This window comes from Platalea leucorodia (genome assembly GCF_965183815.1).
Source record: "Platalea leucorodia genome assembly, chromosome: 20".
NCBI classification, from domain to species: Eukaryota; Metazoa; Chordata; class Aves; order Pelecaniformes; family Threskiornithidae; genus Platalea; species Platalea leucorodia.
In genome coordinates, this window is record NC_138842.1 from 8,594,867 (window position 1) to 8,613,236 (window position 18,370).

The 18,370-nt window shown below is 62.1% G+C and overlaps 1 protein-coding gene across 2 annotated transcripts in view; it reads left to right on the top strand.

The window, feature by feature from the left end:
• Nucleotides 1-286: 286 nt before the first annotated feature.
• Nucleotides 287-18,370, top strand: part of ZBTB16 (zinc finger and BTB domain containing 16) — a 62,583-nt gene continuing 44,499 nt past the window's right edge. Inside the window, exons 1-2 of one of the 2 annotated variants that reach the window (XM_082330639.1) lie at nucleotides 287-355; nucleotides 734-2,071. In XM_082330639.1, the coding sequence (XP_082186765.1) occupies nucleotides 804-2,071 (1,268 nt within the window). In that variant the 5' untranslated portion in view covers nucleotides 287-355; nucleotides 734-803. Of the gene's footprint in view, nucleotides 356-729; nucleotides 2,072-18,370 lie in introns of both variants that reach the window. The other variant, XM_082330640.1, reaches the window with a different exon arrangement.

Genomic DNA, 18,370 nt, shown 5'->3' on the forward strand with positions numbered 1-18,370 from the left:
GGGCGCATCCCGTCGGGGCGGCGGGGCCGGGGGGCGGCGGCGGGGCCCGCTCCCCGCCGCCGGGGCTCCTCCATGTTTGTTGCTGGCAGCGCTGTCCAGCCCCGCCGCGCCGCGCCGCCGGCCGCCCCGCAAGGTGCCGCGGCGGGGCCGGGGCGGGGCCGGGGGGGGGCGCCCGCACTCAAGATGGAGCGGGCGGCGGCGGGGGGGGCGCGGCGGGCGGGCGGGGGGGCGGCCTGACGTGGGCGCGGGGCGGCCCGTGGGCCGGCGCCGCCGTGATTTGCTGCGCGGCGCGGCGAGCGGCGGCGGCGGCGATGAGAGCGGGCAGTGCGAACTGCCGGAGCAGCCGCCGGCCGCCGTGAGTGCGGGCGGGGGGCGGGCGGCCCCGCGCCCCCCCCCCCGCCGCCGCCGCCGCCGCCGCGCACCTGACGGGGCCGCGCTGCGCGGCGGAGCCCCGCGGCGGGACGGGACGGGACGGGGCGCGGCGGCGGCGGCGGCGGCCGGGGCGGGGGGGATGCGCCGCGCCGCGGCCCCTTCCCCGGGCGGCGGCGGGGACGCGGCTCCGCCGGCCCGGCCCCCGCAGAAAGTTTTCGGCCAGCGGCCGGCGGGCTGCGGGCTAACCTCCCTCTCCTCTCCCCGCTCCCCCGGCCCCCGCTCTCTTCCCCCTTCTCTCCCCCCGGCCCTCCCCTCCCCGCTCCGCTCCTCTCCCCCCTCCGCCTTTTGTTTTCGCAGATAGTCGGCACACAAAGCTCGTCCCAGGTTTGAGCGACGGCGAGGCACCCTGATGAGTGAGCCTCGGGAGCGCCATGGATTTGACTAAGATGGGCATGATCCAGCTGCAGAACCCCTGCCACCCCACCGGGCTGCTGCACAAAGCCAACCAGATGCGCCTGGCGGGGACGCTGTGCGACGTGGTCATCATGGTGGACAGCCAGGAGTTCCACGCGCACCGGACGGTGCTGGCCTGCACCAGCAAGATGTTCGAGATCCTCTTCCACCGCAACAGCCAGCACTACACCCTGGACTTCCTCTCGCCAAAGACGTTCCAGCAGATCCTGGAGTACGCGTACACCGCCACCCTGCAGGCCAAGGTCGAAGACTTGGACGACCTGCTCTACGCCGCCGAGATCCTGGAGATCGAGTACCTGGAGGAGCAGTGCCTGAAGATCCTGGAGACCATCCAGGCCTCCGAGGACAACGACACCGAGGTCGCCATGGCTGACGGAGGCACCGCCGCCGCCGCCGAGGAAGAGGAGGAAAGGAAGTCGAGGTACATCAAGGGCCTCTTCGTCTCCAAGCCTGCCGGCGAGGAGAGCGGCTATGCTGGCGCGGCCGGCCAGAGCCTGCCGGCGGCCGCCCCGGAGCAGAGCCCCTCCGCCTCTGCTGCCTTCGGCCCCCTCTCCGCCATGAGCCCCACCAAGGCGGCGGTGGACAGCTTGATGACCATCGGGCAGTCGCTGCTGCAGGGCGCCCTGCCGCCCGCCGCCCCCGAGGACTCGCGCCCCGCCGCCCGCCGCCCCCCCGGCCTCGCCGAGGTCAAAACCGAAGCGATGCAGGTGGATGACGCCTCCAGCCGCGACAGCCCCCGGGCGGCCGAGCCCGGCGCCTCCGGCGGGGAGAAGCCTGACGAGAAGGGCAAGGAAGGGCCCGGCACCCCGACCCGCGGCAGCGTCATCACCAGCGCCCGCGAACTGCACTATGCCCGCGAGGAGGGCGCCGAGCCGCCGCCCGAGCCCGGCCAGGGGCTGCCGCTGGGGCCGGAGCCGTCCGCCGCCGCCGCCCAGGGCGAGAAGCCCCTGGGCATCTACTCCCTGCTGCCGAACCACAAGACTGAGCCGGTGCTCGGCGTGCCGCCCTCCGTGGCGTCCGCCCTGCACGTGCAGCCGGCCCTGGCCGTCTCCATGGACTTCAGCGCCTACGGGGGGCTGCTGCCCCAGGGCTTCATCCAGCGGGAGCTGTTCAGCAAGCTGGGGGAGCTGGCGGCTGGCATGAAGACGGAGAGCAGAGCCCTGGGCGAGCAGTGCAGCGTGTGTGGGGCAGAGCTGCCGGACAACGAGACCCTCGAGCAGCACAGGTGGGTGCCGAAGCCGCGCCGGGCGGGCGGGATCTCGCTGGAGGATTTCGGTTTCTGGCCGGGCGTCGCGTGTGCCGGTGCAAAGTTCCTGCCACGTACCCCAAAACCGGGACGCGGAGCGGCACGCTCGGGGGGGCGGCTGTCGCAACTTTTCTGGGTCTGGCAGCCGTGCCAGAAGGTTCCTTCCCACGAGTGCTGGCTGGGGAGGACAGCCGGGACGGGGCTCGGGCCGCGGGTGGCTCCTGCTAGTGCAAACCCCGCCGGTTTCCCTGCCCGGCGTCTGCCGATCGCCTCGCGGTTGCTACTCCTTGAGTTTAGGGATCTGCGTGTAAATGGCATGTAAAGGGACGCGGTGGGGTCAGGCAGCCCTCGCCCACCCTCTGCCGAGTGCCGGCCCCTCCTGCACCAGCACCCGCGCAGGGCGAGGAGGGGAGAGACCCGCAGGATCCCTGTGCCCGGCCGCAGCGATGACATTTGCATCGCCGCACGCAGCGCCCTGCCAGCCCGGTAGTTTTGTGCTGTTTGGCTTCCCGGTTTATGAAATATTTGCACTTTGCACAAAGTAACACGTAGGTCAGGCTGGGAAGCGCCGGGGTGAGCGCAGAGGGCTCGTGCTGCCACAGAGCCCGGGCTCCGTCCGTGCGGGGACAGGCTCGGGGTTGAACCTCCAGCACCCGCGGATGCGATTTCGGGGCTCCCCTGCTCGGGGCGGGGGGGATCTTTGTGCTCGCGCCGAGCCGCGCACCTCGGGGAGCTGCTGCGGGGTGGGAGCGCGGTGGCCGTTATCGGCACGTGAGTTTGGTGCTCCCCTGCTTACCACCTCCCGATCGTGGGAGCGGGGACCAGAGCTCCTTCCCCGATTTGGCCGGGGAACGGAGTCGCGTTAATTACCGCGCCTAAATCGGCATCGCCGGTCAGACCCCTCGGTGCTTGGGCGTGCTTTGGCGAGCGCGGCGTTGGCCCCCGGCGCAGCTGCGGCCCCGCGGCAGGACAGCAGCGTCCTGCTCAGGGGAAGGCAGCGCCGGCGCGGTGCCGGAGCTGCTTGCAGCCTCCCCAGGCTGCGCACCGTGTCAGATTTTTAATGAATCAACAGGTTAATTAGTCCTGATGCACATAACATGCTCCAGGGACGGTGGCTGTGCCGGTGCGTGCCTCTGGCGGGGGAGCCGGTGCTGCCGGCACGCTCTCCGCCTGCGGAGGCTGCCGCCTGCGAGCAGTGCGGGATGTGCCGGAGCCGGTGTCGGGTGCCGGAGCAGCAGCTCCCCGCACATTCAGCCCGTGAACGTTTCCAGTGTGGGGTGGCAGCTGCCGCTGCGGGGTTCTCGGCCCCGCGCAGGTCTGCGAGTGCTGGCAGCGTCGCCTCTCGGTCTGGCCGGTGACTCGGAGCTGCCGCGCGGGCTCTGCCGAGAGCAGCCCTCGCCCCTTGGAGGGGTCCCCAAGCTCTTTGTGGGCGCACAGCTGCTTTCCGCTTTGTTCCCCCGCCTCGCGAGCGGGAGAGCCGGGGGTCGCGTTCGTTAGCGTGCCCAAAGCCGCCTCAGTGCGGCTCTTCCCCGGCCGTGCGGTGATGCAGACCGAACGTCACCGGAGGAGAGCTGCAGTGAAGGCTCAGGGAGAATTTTAACGTGCCTTTCTGCCACGGCCTCGACCGTCTCCCTTTCCCCCTCCGAGCCCGAGAGCGGTGATCGATGCGGCCGCGGGAGAGGGCCGTGCCGGAGCTGCCCGGCTGCTCCTGCCGCTGGCCGGGGATCTGCCCCGAGGCAGGGCTGGCTGTGGGGTCGGATCCTTCCCCGTGCTCCCGAGCAGTCGGGAGGTGGGGGAGCGCGGCCCAGCCTGACCAATGCAGCAGCCCCTATTTCACGTCCCCTTCCTGGGCTTGCCTTATTTTGACAACCACAGCTGCAGTCGTAGCTTATTTCTTAATTATTCGTGATCCTTATCAGGAGGCTGGGTACGCGCCATGCTCCGATGGGCTCTCGGGTCCGACCAAAGCACGGAGCCAAGCGCCGTCCCCAGCAAGCGAAGCCTCGAAGGCAGCTGCTTAAGCCAACGCCAAACTCCGTTTGCCCGTCCTTGCTTTCAGACGGATTACCTGGCGCTGGCAAACTTTGCAGGGCGAGCCAAATCCTGTGAGCCATTTTTAAACTGATCTGTAAGACCGTCCATGTTGAAAGGCGTTGGGCAACAGTCAAATGAAGTACCCCCCCCCACCCCCCCAAAAGTCTCAATCTAAGGCGGTTTGTGTGTAGACAAGGTCTCACGTGGCTTTTTTATGGTGTTTGCTTTCTAATACGTGGTGAAAATTACCGTTTGGGGAGGATTTGTGGGATCCTATTGTATTTATGGAGCTGTTAAACAGCATCTACGCTAGATTGGGATCTGTAACTCTCTGCTGGAGCAGCTCTGGCAGTGGTGGCAGCTGCACCGTGCCGGCTACGGGCTCCTCTCCGCTCCGGTGCCCGGTGCAGAGGTGGTCTGGGGGGATCGGCGCCCCGGGCCTGGCACCACCTCCCCGCGCTGGCTGGCGGCGGGGGCAGGATGCGCCGGGGGCACCGCAGCGTCGCTTGTCAACCGGTGGCTTTCGCTGACCTCTTTCTGCTGTGCATTTGCTGCTGCGGTTTTGCTTTCCGACCCCGAAGCGAGCGCGGAGGGGAGGTGCCCGGAGCAGAGTCGTTCCCTGCTGCGGTGAGCCGGGGGCCAGGGGGCAGCTGCCGGGGAGGGGCGCCTCCGGCACGGGCAGCGCCCCGGCACGCTCGGCCGCCCGGCGCGATCCTCGGCCAGCCAGCGCGATGGCTTTGGCGTGCCGAGCCCCAGCCGGTGACGGGCAGAGCCCGAACCCGTCCAGAGCTGACGCCGCTCTTTCTGCGAGGAGCTCAATGAGCCAACGCGTACCGCGCCTGTTTACATCGCACAAGCGAGTGTATACATATGGCGGGTGTGTTTGTTTACACACACACATGCCTATATAAGTATAAATATATATGTTTATAGTCTCGGAGCCTTCTGAGTGTTGTTCCTGTCTTTATTAGCGTGGGAAACACACGCGGGAAGAAGGCGAGCAGAGGGCCGGGCCGGCTTTTCTCCGGGCTTCGGCAAGCACGTGGCGGGGCCGCTCGCCCTGGGTGATGGAGGGTGCCCGAGGGACGGTCGTCTGCCCCGGCCCCGCGCGGGAGCGCAGCTCCGCGGCCGCCCTCGGCCTCGTGGCAGCGTCCTCCGTGCCCTGGCGTCACGCGGGCGAGTCGAGCGCGCTGATTTGTGACCTTTTGGTGGCCGAGTGGCCGCAAGCCTCGGCGCTGACTCTGACCAGGGTTTTCGGGTCCCCGAGCCCTCCGGCTGCCGTGCGATCCCTTTTTTTCCTTCTTTACCGAGCTTATGATTTTGACTAATTGAGTGTGTATTGAGTTGGCGACTCTTTAATTTTTTTTATAAAAGATTTCCTTCTAGGTTCAGCAAAGTTCAAACTTAATCTAATGTTAGTATCGATCGTCGCTTCTAATTGCAGACAAAAAAAAGCCATAGTTCAGCGGCCCTTTTTGGGCTTGTTTGTACGAAGAAAAACCTCCCGAGCTGCGATGTGAGTGCCATGCTGAGCCACCGGCTGAGCCCGCAGTCATTTGTCATGGGGAAGTTAAATACCTTAAAACTTTATAAAAGATGTGGTTTCATTTATTTAATGTCAGCAGCAACAGGGAAGAGCGCGGGCGGGGAGGCGATTCAATAAAGTTCGTTAGCGCATCCAAAGCCCCGATGCTGCCTGGGAGTTCGCCCACCGTAGCGATGCCGCTCGCTGGCAGCGTTTGCCACGTGTGCCTGCGCGAGATGGAGACGCCGGGCTGGAAGAGGAAAGCGCTTCGCGGCGGTGGCTCGTCAGGCCGGCGGAGGCTGGCGGGGGTGCGTGCTCCCCTCGGAGCGGTTTTGGCTGGAAGGTGCCCGTCCTCGCTCTCGCGCGGGGGACGCCCCTGGGGGAAAGCCTCCGTTCACGTTTTCGCGTCTGAGTTGTGGATTTCGAGGTTTCGGGGCCGAGCGGTCGCCTAAAAGACACGTGCTGGGGTTGAGCGTGTTAAGGGTAGGAATAAGGAGCCTTGCTCTTTCCCCCCCGGCTGCTGACCATCCTCAACAGCCCAAACTGCGGATTTTTGCCCTCTTCTCCCGTTTCCGAGAGCGCAGAGGAGCGGCAGGTCTCACCGTCTGCTCCCGCCAGTCCGGTGTGCGGGACCAGGCGTCCGTGCTCCCACCGGTCCAAAACGCTCCTGCTCGGGGAAGCCGCGGCTTCCGTGGGGAGCCGGGTCCGGCTTGCAACGCCCGGCAGTCCCCGTGCCGCGTGGCCTGTTGGCCTGCCCTCTGCGCGGAGCTGTAACGTTAACGCCCGGGCAAATTTTAAGTAGCCGCGTAGGGAAATGTTCCGGCGCTTGGCTCTTCCTCTGCCAGCCTCACCTCCATTCGTCTCCGCCTGGATGAGCTGAGCGTTGCGCTGCTGATGCCATTAGGCACGTTGGCACTGCTCGACATGTCACAGTGAGAAACAGATGCAGTATACCATTAAAGCAATAAACGTGATAAATCGGATCCCAAGTGCTTTGTGAGATGTTATTAGTGTTAATTTTGGTAGCCTGATGCAGTAGTTGTTTTTTATTTTATTTTAAGCGTTCGGCGATTTATGTTCCGCCGCAATCGAAACTTTACAAAAAGGAGGAAAAATGGAAAGCGAGGGGGGAGGGACGAGAAAAAAAAGCCAGCAGCCCCCCAAACTCTGCCCGTGATTACTTCCAGAGTCCGAAGACGACTTGGCAGCTCTGGTTTCTCGCTGATGGGCCTTATTAGCGGCACCTGGCATCATAAGGGGCTAATGGAAACCAGCGTTCCCGGCTGCCTGGCCGCTGCCGCGCGGCTCCGGCAGCGCGGGGCGGCCGGGCGAGGAAGCTCTTATTAGCTTTATGGGCAGGGGGACGTGCCCCGCTCAGGAAATGAATGTTGCAGCTAAGGTCCGCGGCGCTGACCCCGAGCGTGTAACCTGTGAGCGCCGGCGGAGACCCCGCGCAGGATGCTTGGGATTTCGGGGCTCTCTGGTTCTTGTCATGGGCAGAGGGGGAATACGGCGTGGTATGTTGCAGCCTTGAACTTTTGATTTATTCAGTGGGGGACTTAACCGTTTCCATGCTCGGCTCCTAGCGCGGAAGGGCAAAAGCCCCCTTCGGCTTCCGCGTTATTCCGTCAATTATTCCGCATCGTTTTAGTTGCGTGCCCGACGCGTTTTAAAGCAAAACTCTGGCATTCCCATCAGAAAACGCCAGTTGCTTTTTCTTTTGTTATTTATTTCTTTTTCCCCTTGCCCAGCAATGACTTCGGCGTCTCCCCTCCCGATGGCGAGGCTGGCGGCGGAGGGGCTTTGGCGGGGATGCCACGTGCCCCCGACCGGGTGCGTTCGCCTTCCCCAGCGTGGCTGGTTTCGCGGGGAGCGGGGCGGGTGGGTCTGCACCCGCCGATCCCCGTCGGCTGCGGGGCTGGGACCCTGACGCTTAAAACCCGCCCGATTGCGGAGCGTCGGGATGGTTTTTTCCCCAAAGCGCACTCGCTGGATGTCACTCGCAGCAGCCCGATAAGCTTTGCGGAGCCTTTCCGGTCCTCGTTATAAGTCGTGCGGCGCCGTTCGTTAAAACGGCATTTACCGGCTGCGCAGAGGGGCCCTCGGAGAGCCCGTGCTCTTTCAGGGGCGACGCTCTCGACTCCCTTTCGCCTTTTCCCCGTGGCGCGTGGAAGCGGCGCGGAGCAGCCTGGGCGGTTTGCGCGGAGCATCCCTGCAGCCTTCCCCGCTTCTGCCCGACGTTGGCTCTTTAGTTACACCGGTGCGTAAATCTGTTTTCCTTGGGTAGAGTAAAACGATCTGCGTTTTCCTTTTTGCTCGCAATTAGCAAGATTTTTCTTTTACTCCCCCCCCTTGACAGCTTCAAGAGAGGCCTTAAATGAGTAATTACTAAATATTTCCCGGCAGCCAAACACGGGGCCATGGCATCTCCTGTTGCAAAAGTGAAAAATATTTCTGTTTGCAGTTAATTTTAGTGGCAGGCAGATCATGTTAACTGGGTGTAATTGCTTCCAGATATGGCAGAGGGTTTTGTGTGTTGGGATGAAGGGTCTGGTAAGTGCTCACTTCCTGTGTAAATTAGCCTATTCCATTCATTCCTCCTCGCCCAGCGGCCCTGGCTTGTGTCACTCCGCCTGCGAGGTTCCCCCCCCCGGCCCGGTGTTCCTCGGTGCTTTGTGGTCGGTTTAGTCCCTCGCCGGGCATCGCTCCCTCCTTTGCCGTCGCGGGCGGGCGCTGCCGGGATGCGCGGGGCTCTGCAGCCGATGAGCGGTGGGCGCCGGGGCCCGCCAGCGCCAGCCGAGCGCCGCTGGGACGGCAGCGCCTTCGTCCGCCGGCTGCGCCTCGCGGGCCTCGTTGGCCTCGCCGGAGGGCGGCTGGCTCTCCAGCCCCGGTAGAGACCAGCGGTTGCAACGTGCCCGTGTGATGGGTACCAGCTGAAACAGGGAGTGTGGCCCACGGGGACATTAAGGTGGAAGGGATTCGAAGAACACGAGCAACAGAGAAAGGGTTATGCGTCCTCGTGAATAACCGCAAACGAGGCAGGCGAATCTGCGTGCGGTTAGATGCCTTTTAATAAGGGTTTAGGAGCTTTCAATGTAGTTGTGACACCTACTCTTCTTCCCAGGCTCGAGCCCGATTGCCAAGACCTGCTTTGGGGTGTCGGAAACATTGCGTGGGTATTCATTCTGGATAAACTTCGTCTAGGCTGAAGCGTGCCTGAAATGCTTGGTATCGGTTCTGAACACGGGTTTGCCCTCGCGGTGTTTCGGGTAACTTCTGCAGCTGACGCGGGGAGCAGCAGGCGCCTTTGCGAGAGCACGAAGCGCTGCTGGAGCACGTGCTTTCGGAAATAAAGGTGGATTCCTCTTTTTTACCATAGCGTCTGCCGCCTGGCTCGTTTTGCAGCTGAAGAGGAGAGCATCGCCGTAAAATTTGGGTTGCAGGCGCGAGGCTCTGGGCTCTGGCCGAGGGCCAGGGCCGCCCGTGTCATTTTCGCTGTAGTGTTCTTAACTGATTTTAAGTAGATTAGGGTTGGATACACGCCCCGCTGTGCCGGTTTAGTTTTCCATCGGCCTTCGTCGTCTCGTTGCTGTTTTATTGGCGCGTTGTTTAGCAAACAAGTCGGCGATATGCAATTGAGGAAATACTTCTCCACGTAGGCACGAGCGCTGTAAGGCGTGTTGAGCCTCGCTAGAGCCGCCCGCCATAAATCGGCGTTAAACACCCTGCTTTGTTACCGGTGTCAGCGCGGGAGATGGGCTGTTTATCTGCGTGTATCAGCCGGGCTGATAACCCCGTGCTCTGTTTAGCGCTGTACGAGGAGCGGCTGGCTTGCTGCGCGCCGGCAGCACCCGTGCGCGCAGGCAGAGCGGCGGGGGGAGCGCTGCTGGATGCCGGCACGGGGGCCGGCGGAGGACGCCGGCACAGGTGATGCCACGCTACTTGCCTTGCACGCCACGGAGAGGACCCCTGCGCCCCCCTCTCGAAAAACGTACCTCCGTCTGTCTGCAAATGCAACGCGTGGCAGGGAGGAGGACGCCTGTTTTCACCTTGGTGACCTATAAAGAAGGCAGACGTCGACCGAGCGGAAAAACAAAGAGAAACTAAAAAAACCCCACAACCCCAAACCCCAGACCGTTTCCACTGCCGGCGGGCTCGCAAGGGTGGAAAGAGCGCCAATACCCCGCGGGAGGCGGGTGCCGGGCAGGCGGGCGCGGGGTCCCTGCTGGCACCGCCGCTGGGAGAGCCCTGGGCTCTACTTCCATGTGAAATAACTGGGCAACACCACGAGCTCCGAGTCCGTTTTCCTGCAGAGAGGCAGCAGAAAGCCGCCCGCCCGCCGAAACGCCCGCGCGGCTCCCGGCATCGTGCCCCTTGGCTGGCAGAGCCCACCCTGGCACGGCGGGTCTCCCCACGCCCCAGGCTGGGGCTCTGCGAAGGCTGAAAATGCATTTTCCCATCGGTGAGGACCTGCGCTGATTTTTAAGTAATTCCTAGGGATTTTTTTAAAGGCACAACGCCATTCGTGTATGCACATAAAAATACGTAGCTGTTGCCTATCCTTTCGTTTTCCTTCAGATTTGCATTAGGGCGCCGCAGGTTGCCCCGATTGCAACCCATGCACAGTGTTTGCAGCTCCATCACGGCTGTTGAAAGTGCTTTTATCCTCTCGCCGCCGAGTTTGGGAGCAGCGCTGGGCCCCGTGCGCTTTGCCCTTTGTCACCTTCCCTCATTCTTTTCTCCGCGCATTATTTATAGTAAATCATATTAGAAAGGAGTGCTAAGGAGGAAGTGTGATTCATCCTCCTTGAAACCCGCGCTGACATAAATAAAGGCAAAGCGCTTACTACGTGTTTTTTATTATGGTATTTAGGGACAGGTTGTACTAATCTTGGCGTGCACAGACTAAACCTGTGAAGGCTACGACTCTAAGAAATTCGATTTAACCACAGCACAGGCAGCACGTTAAAAAAATCCAACCAAAACCCGGCCGGTGGTCTTGGAAGCACACACGTGTGACAGCACGAGGCTTTAGGGACGGCTCATGGGTTTCCAGATTTTACCACGTGTCTCTGGCCGCTCCGTCGGCTTCTCGGGGGTTTGCTGGGACTTGCTCTGGCACGGGAGCGGGGACGGCTGCGAGCGCGGGCGTCTGCTCGGGTGTATCACGGGTCTGGAAAGAGATGCTCGAGTTGGTCCAGGAAAGGGCTGCCTGAGGGGAGCAAACCAGCGGGGAAGCAGCGAGGGGACGTGCGGAGGGGACGCCCGGTGCAGAGAGCCCCAGCAAACCGCTCGCAAATCGCGCGGACTCGGGTGGCGGAGCGAGCGCCGGCGACGGATATCTTATCTCTGGCTGGGCACGGGCTGCGGTCGCAGGCTGCTGCGCAACACACACAAACTGCCTTTGCGTGGGAGAGATAAGGCGTAGGCATTGTGCAACGCCGCCGCCTTGCCAGCCCCTCGCCGGTCCCCCTCTACCCGTGGCGGCACGGCACCGGCACGCCATCCCGCTTGCACCACGCTGCGGTCGGCCAGAGGGCACGGGCGATGGCATCGCGTGCGTCGCCAGCACCGGGGCAGGTCCTCTCCGCCGGCGGCACGCAGCAAGCCCGGTGGCGTGGGGTGGTCAGGGCGCCCGCCGGTTTGCGTGCCGGGGCCCCTTTCTGCGAAACAGCGCAGCGCTCAGAACCGAAACCCTCTGTACCTCCCTACTGGGTGTTCTGCTATTTTTACCAGGAACGCGGTGATTTCCTCTTCTCTTTCTTCCTTCCCCTTGTTCGTAGAAAATATCCCAAGTGCTGAGAGCGGGTGGGAGGGTGGCTGCTTCTGCGAACGAGAGCGGTGGCCGGAGGCGCTTGTAGCGCGCAAAGCCTCTTTGGGCAGCTCTGCCTGTGCCGCCCTCGCCTTTCGGGGGGCGGTGGAGGGAGGCTCCAGCGGCTGCCCGGTCTCACCGGTGGGTGCTCGGAGCCCGGCTCCCGCTGGCCTTGCCGCGCGGGTTGCCTTGCCGCAGGAACCAGCGGCGTGCAATGAAACCGGCAGAAACCCCGCTTCCCTTCAGCAGGAATACTTTTCAGGAAAACTTTAACTTGAATGAAAACCTTTCCCATGGGAAAAAGTGAAAAGGAGTTGTTATTTTGGTTCCCGGGTCTCCTCTTGCTCTCGAGAGCTCAGGAGGGACGGGGGAAACGCCATTCTGGCTTTGCCGTGCCTTCCCCCGGCCTTTCGGTTCCTTGCCACCCTGGTTGAAGAGCAGCAGTTTTCTGAGGGGGGTTGGGCTTTGCGTTTCTGGGGGCTGCGGGGAAGATTGCCCGCAGGGCAGGGGCCACAGGAAATGGGTGCCGCGGTGGCAACTGGGCCGCCGGCGGCTCCCAGCCCGCAGGGTGCTGAGTCAGCAGCACCCGAGCCCTGGCGAGCGTGGGGCAGCACCGGGGCTGCCCCAGCCCTGCCCGTGGGAGCTGGGGAGGGGCAGCGGGATCTCGGGATGCAGAAGCAGTCGCTCGTATTGATTTCTGGCTTATCTGACCCTTTAGCTGGAGGCAGCTCTTCCCTCAGCGTCTAACCAAATGTAACTTAAAGCAGCCCAGAAATGTATATCATCCTTCCCTTGCGTTAATTAGGGCTGGCCGATGCATTATTTAGCGGGGTGGGAGCTGCTGCGGGCTGCCCCGGAGCGGGTGCCGAGGCCAGCCGGCGCGTGGGTGGGGGGAGCGGGGGGCTCTGGTGGGTCCTGTGCCGCCGACATTGCTCTGCACGAGCCTGGGGCTGCTGGCCGGTGGTGCCGGTCCGGCACATCGGGCGGCTGCCAACCCAAGCCGGGAGGGGAGAGCTCCCGTTGGACCTCGCCGTTGGGAGAGGGACTCGTCCAGAAGAAGTTGGGAAGAAGATGGGACCCTGGTGATGGGGGGCTGAGCGGGGGGTGCCCCACGGGGGAGCAGAGATGGGCGTCTCCCGAGGACGGCACTAGGGATGCTTTCCTTCTCCTTATCCCGTAGCGCAAGCGATGCGTGGCAGGGTCCGCTCTGCCGGGCCAGCGCCGAAGGCTCGGCCGCTGCCGGCACGGGCAGCTGCGCCGCATCCTCCTCCGGCTGGAGGTGGGAAGCAGCTCCCTAATTAGCACCTTTGTTGCTAAGCGAACGAAGCGGCCCTGCGGCGAGCTTCCCGCGAGCGATACATGTGTTGGGGAGGGGGCCATCAGACGCCGCCGCACGCAATGCCGTGTGGTGCAGCTGCCCGTACCGATGCGCTGGAGCCTGTTTGCTCGCCGCCCCGCAACGGGCAGGCATCGCAGGCCAAGGCTGGGAAGCAAACGCCGTTTGCTTTCCTCTCCTCCCCCGCCGGCTTCGTGTGCTTGGGTGTTTGGTGCCACCCACAAGTACAGTTGGTGGGGGCTGATAAGGATCGCTGACCTAGAGCGAACGATGGGGACTTTCTTCCTGCTAAAACGAAAAGAAACCCACGCTGCATTGTGTTTGTGCGGACGGGTCGGACGTGCCCGGCCGCCGGTTCTCAGCGCTGCGGCTTCTCACGTGGATGTGCCACGAGTGGTGTGTGCATCCTCGGTGCTCTCGTGCATGAGCGTTTTCAGTCCCTGGTGTCAAATGTGCTCCGCAGGACCAAGTCGCTTTGGTACGGGGTGACGATTTTCCACCCGACCGAGAAGATGGCGCGTGCGAGCAGGGTTTCTCGTGCAAAGTCGTGCCGTGCCAGGGTTTGCTTCGCCGTGAGCCACCGTGGGAAGGGACGCTGGCGGTGCTTCGCCTGCGCTCCTGCGTGTGCTGTGCGCCATCTCCTTTTGCTGCCGGTGTTTTGGGGGATTTCAGTTCTTCCTCGTTGGGTGTAACGCGCGGCAAGTGCATCATTGTACGGGCTCTTTGTGCTACGACGGCTCACGTGGAAGCCACGTTTTCCGCATAAGTAAGCGGAGGGCGAGAGAAATTTCAGCGGCAACAACGCGAGAGGCCGGGCAGCAGCGAGCAGACAAAGAGCGGCCGGACGCGGCGAGGCCTCCTCCAGCCCAGGCGGGTCCCGGGCTGCAGCTCCGAGCCTGGCCCTGGTCCCCCCTCCTGATGTCCCTGGTCCCCACGGTGACCTCCATCCCCTCTATGATGCCCAGATCCCCCCGTGGTGCTGAGCCTTGGTCCCCCCGTGATGCTGTGGGACCCCCCAGCACCCCAGTCTTGAGGGGGGCTGAGCAGGGGACCACTCCGTGGGCAGGTGGGTGCTGGCTGGGGCCGGCAGTGCCGCCGGTGCTGGGGGACCACGGCCGGGCTGAAAGGGCGCCGGGTTTGCGCTTGTCGGGGCATCGCACTGGGCTGCAGTGGCGATGGCAGGGGCTGCTGCGGGGTCTTGCGTGCGCTCGGACACCTTCCCGCCTTTCTTCCAGCTAATTTACAGTTTGGCGCCCAGCGTGTATCGGACGTGGGGGTTTTTTCCTTCTTTACATACGTTGGCTTAATTCTTGCTTCGGTCTGCAGCCACTCAGTTTTCCCGTGGTTGGGTTTTTGTCACTGTTATTAACTAATGAGCTGATTCTTTTGCCATTTTTAAATAACTGTATTTTTCCTTCAATACGAGAAAGGGAAAATGTCTTTTCTTAATAGCAGAGCTCTCAAAAGTCATTGAAGGCATGAATTTGCATTCTTCCGCACATTTGTGCGGATTACCACGCTTTTTATTACTGGGACTTGAATTGCTGAATCATGGAAGCAGGGTAATAGGAGATGTTTGCATACACGATGTCGGGGGGAAAAAAAGGCTATTTTTAAAGCTGCCGTAGCAGGCTGGGCTGCTTTTTCCCCTCTCGCTATGCCGTTGCGTGGTGTCTGCGGAACGGGACGCACCTTGGTTCCCAGTGCCAGCCCTCGGTCGGGCTGGGATGCACGGCGGCGGTGCCTCCTGGGCCCGTGGCTCTGCTGCTTGACGTGCCCCCGGCCCCCTCGGCCGTCCCCGACGTGCAGCTGCAGCAAAGCGCCGATTTACCCCGCGCTCCGGGTGGGCGCGCGCCCGTCGTCCTCCGGCCGCCATCGGCAACGAGGGTCGCCGCTGAGGCAGCTCTTCCACTCCGCTCCACGGCGCCTTTATTTTCAATTACCTTCGGTCACCTCTCGTAGGGCGTCTGCCCCGTGCTGGCCGGGTCAGACAGGAGTTAGCTGCAAGCGTCACTGTGTTAAAAGAAATAATCCTATCGTCTCTGGGGGGACGGTAACGATGGATGTTAATGCCAGCCTCCCACCGGTTTAGAAACAGCATCTCTCCTCCCTCCCCCAGAATGAATAAATCATGAGCCGTGCCGGTCCTGGTTGTTCAGCCCGACTAGCAGCTCCGCTCTTGCCTGTCGAGGTGCGGCAGCCGCGGCTGCTCGTGCTCTGGGTACCAGCCCCTCTCTGGGGCCGGGGGGGCTCTGTAGGGCGACAGCCCGTGGCGGCGCTCGTTAAACAAGACCCCGTTTGGATTGCCAAATGCCTTTGATTCTTCCTGCGTCATCTTCTGCCACATCCTGGCTCTGCGTCCCGGGGCCGGGGTTTTATTATTTTATAGGTGCCGTAACGTTCGGACCGTGTCGCGCGGCGGTGGCCGGCGCGGTCTCCCCACCGTCCTCCTCAGGATGCTCTTAGCAGTAAACAGGGAGCCGCTGGGTGGCCGGAGCAGGCGGGGGGCTCTTGGCCCCCGGTTGCGTTTCAGAGCCAGCGTGGCCCGTGTTTAGGTGTGTGGTTTGGACAACACATAATATTTGGGCTAAGGAGTAGCAGTTTTGCTCCACTGGGTGTATGTTGCTCATCACACTCCCCTGCGCGTATAAACTTGTGCCTTTTCGTTAGTAAACAACGCCAGGGAAGTAAGGGTGGAAGGCAACACGTCTGTCTGGGCAGAGCGATGGGGTTATCCCTGGCATCGCTGTCTCTCGGCCTCGCTCTCTGACGACTGGGCTGCCTCCAAGAGAGCTGCAGGGACCCACAGCACCAGCAAAGCGGCTGCAAAGCCGCCTGCCGGTGTTTGCAGCGCGGCTCGGAGCCGATCGCCAAAAGCGCGTGGCAGGGAGCGGGAACGGCGCAGAGAATCATTTTCACCCAACAAATTATTGTTGGTACAAGAGCACATTTGAAATCTATTCAACTTTTCAGTGTCCCATACCCCTTTAAACGTTTTAAGTGTATTCTCACTGATGGGTTACCTTTTCTTTCCCCGCGGGCTATAATTAGTGTCCTTTACACAGAATTGCCTTACAATTGGATTTGAAGAAGATAAGAATCAAATTACCAGTATTTATCTTGTAAATTCCAAAAGATCTACTGAGAGGCACTGTATAAAGAGGATCTCTAAAATCTTCTGCTCCGAAAATGCAACCTTCCCGTAGGTGCCAGGATTCCCTTGAGCGCCGCCGCCTCTGCGAAACGCCCTCGCACGTGGGACGTGGCCGGAGGTGCCAGGAGGGAGAGGACGGCTCCTTCCCCCGCCGAAACTCTGCTCGCGGGCTGGGAAGGCGGCTTGCTTGTGAAATACGTAAAGAAATGGTTGTGTTTCCATCGCCTGATGGATGGTGGCCTGGTTTCTGTTCGCCAGGGCAGCCACGGTGCAGGTGGCGATGGTTCGGATGCTGCAGTGCCTCCGGGAGGGCGATTGCCTCCTGGCTTTGCTCTTGGGCTGCAGGGGCTGAGTTGGGGCAAGCGTCCCCTCTGCCCGACGCGTTTTGCCGGTCCAAGGGAGGCAACCGGGTGCCGGACAGCAGCGGTATCTCGGGCTGGGCGTATGAAACAGTCTGACTTTGGTCTTTGCTTTCGCGGCTGGTCCCAGGTAGGCTGGAGGAGAAGAGCCCTCGAAAGGCGGCCTCTCCCGCCCGGCTTCCCTCCCCGCTCTGCCGGGCGGCTCGCGGGTGACAAGGCAAGTCGAGCACCAGAAATGGATGGAGGTAATTTCGGTGGGCTCTGTTTTGACAGAAATTAAGCATCTGAATTTAAATTAAGGAGATGGAGAGCCCGGGCAGCTGAGACTATATTTTCATAGCGTAAACAGTTGCAGAAGAAGATTAATAGCATCTGTGTAAACACGCCGTCGCAGCGGCGAGGGGTTTTTTTTAATAGTTGGAAAATACTAAGGACGGCTAGAGGCAAGAGTCACCGTACCTCCCCTCCCGCTCGCCTGCGGCACGGCGCAGCCGAGCCCTCCGCTCGCCTTCAACCTCCCCGGCCATCCCACGGCAAATATTGCAGCCGCCCTCAGCCCCGCTCTCCCTTCTCGCAGTAAATTACATATTAAAGTAGCCTGGTAACTGAGCACTGGTTGCTGCGCGATAAGCTCCGGGAAATCGATATGTTTGCCATGTGCCTGCTTGTTTATGACACCTGCCTGCAGAGCAGTTGAGCAATGCTCCGCGTGCCCGGGCTGCGCTTGGGAGGCTCGCCTCCCCCTGAAACCCAGCCTGCGCTCGCAGGAGAGGGGGCAACAGCACCTAGGGATTTTTTTGCTCCCCGAGCGTGGCGGTGCATGGCGGCACTGCCCGAAGCCGCCCGGCAGCATCCCATCTTGGGGGGGTAAAATAACGCGAGCGATGATATTTGATGATACGGAGCACGGGGAGGCTGGTGGGATGAGAGATCAGGTCGCGTCTTCATCCATCTTCGGGGCTTCTCCCGGCCCCCCTGCGGGTTTCTGCTCCGCTTCCCTTTGTCCCCTCCCCAGAGCAGGTACAGGAGCGGAGCCCGGCGGTTTAAATACTCATTCCGGGCGCCCGGGAAGGGAGACGGCTGCCTAAATGCCCGATGCTTTACAGGAGAGCGTTGGCATCTTGGGAGCGCCGTGCCACGCGAGCCAGCGGCGCCGGGCCCGCGTGCCGGGGTGGTTGCCAGCGCAGCGCTGAGGACCCGTTGGCTGCACCCCGGTGCGCGGGGTGCCCCACGCCCCTCGGCAGCGGAGGCTCCCACCCTCTAAGCGGCTAAGCCCGGTTCAGCTAATGGACTGGGACTAGCCCCGAGCTGAGAAAACTCTTCCCCTTGGCTTCAGAGCCCAGGCCCTCCCGCGGCTTGGGCGGTTTGCCCGCGCCGAGGGTCGGCGCCTGCCCGCATCCCCCCCCCCGCACCAGCGGGGCTTTGGGACGGATGGGAGCGTACGTTTTTTTTCCTTAAATCTCAAGTTAGCAAGCTGCAGTAATTGACCTTTTGACCCAGATATGAAGTTGGGAGGGAAAAGACACGGCTTGCAAGATTTTTGTAAAACTGTTGACCTCTCAGAAGATTAACTCGGAGATAATAGTAATTATAAACAGATTACGGCGGGCCCAATCGATAGTGAACTTTACCTCCCGCCTAAAATCTGAAGGTCGGCGTGTTGCTGCAGCAAAGATAACTACTGCGGGTTTTCACACCGTCGTGAGGCAGGGAACGTCCCTACACGTAGGAAAACCGTGAATTGAGCGCGCAGGGTTTCCGCGGGCGCTTCGGGAGGGGGCGGAGGGACCCACGGGATGGCTCGGCGCATCGCCCGGGCGCGGGGCTTTGTGACGCTGAATCCCGCGGGTGAGGCTTGAGGCGGTGCAGACCGGCTCCCCGGGCGCTGCGGCGGCTCGCCTGGACGCCGGCTCCCTCGAGCCGGGAGGAGTGAGCGCAGAGGGGTAGCGCCCAGCTCCGAAAAGGCACTTTCTCTTTGCCTAGCTTTTAATTGCTCGCTTTCACTTTTTATGTCTAAAAGATTGTCCATTTAATTAACTCGAGAATGCAATTTCAAAA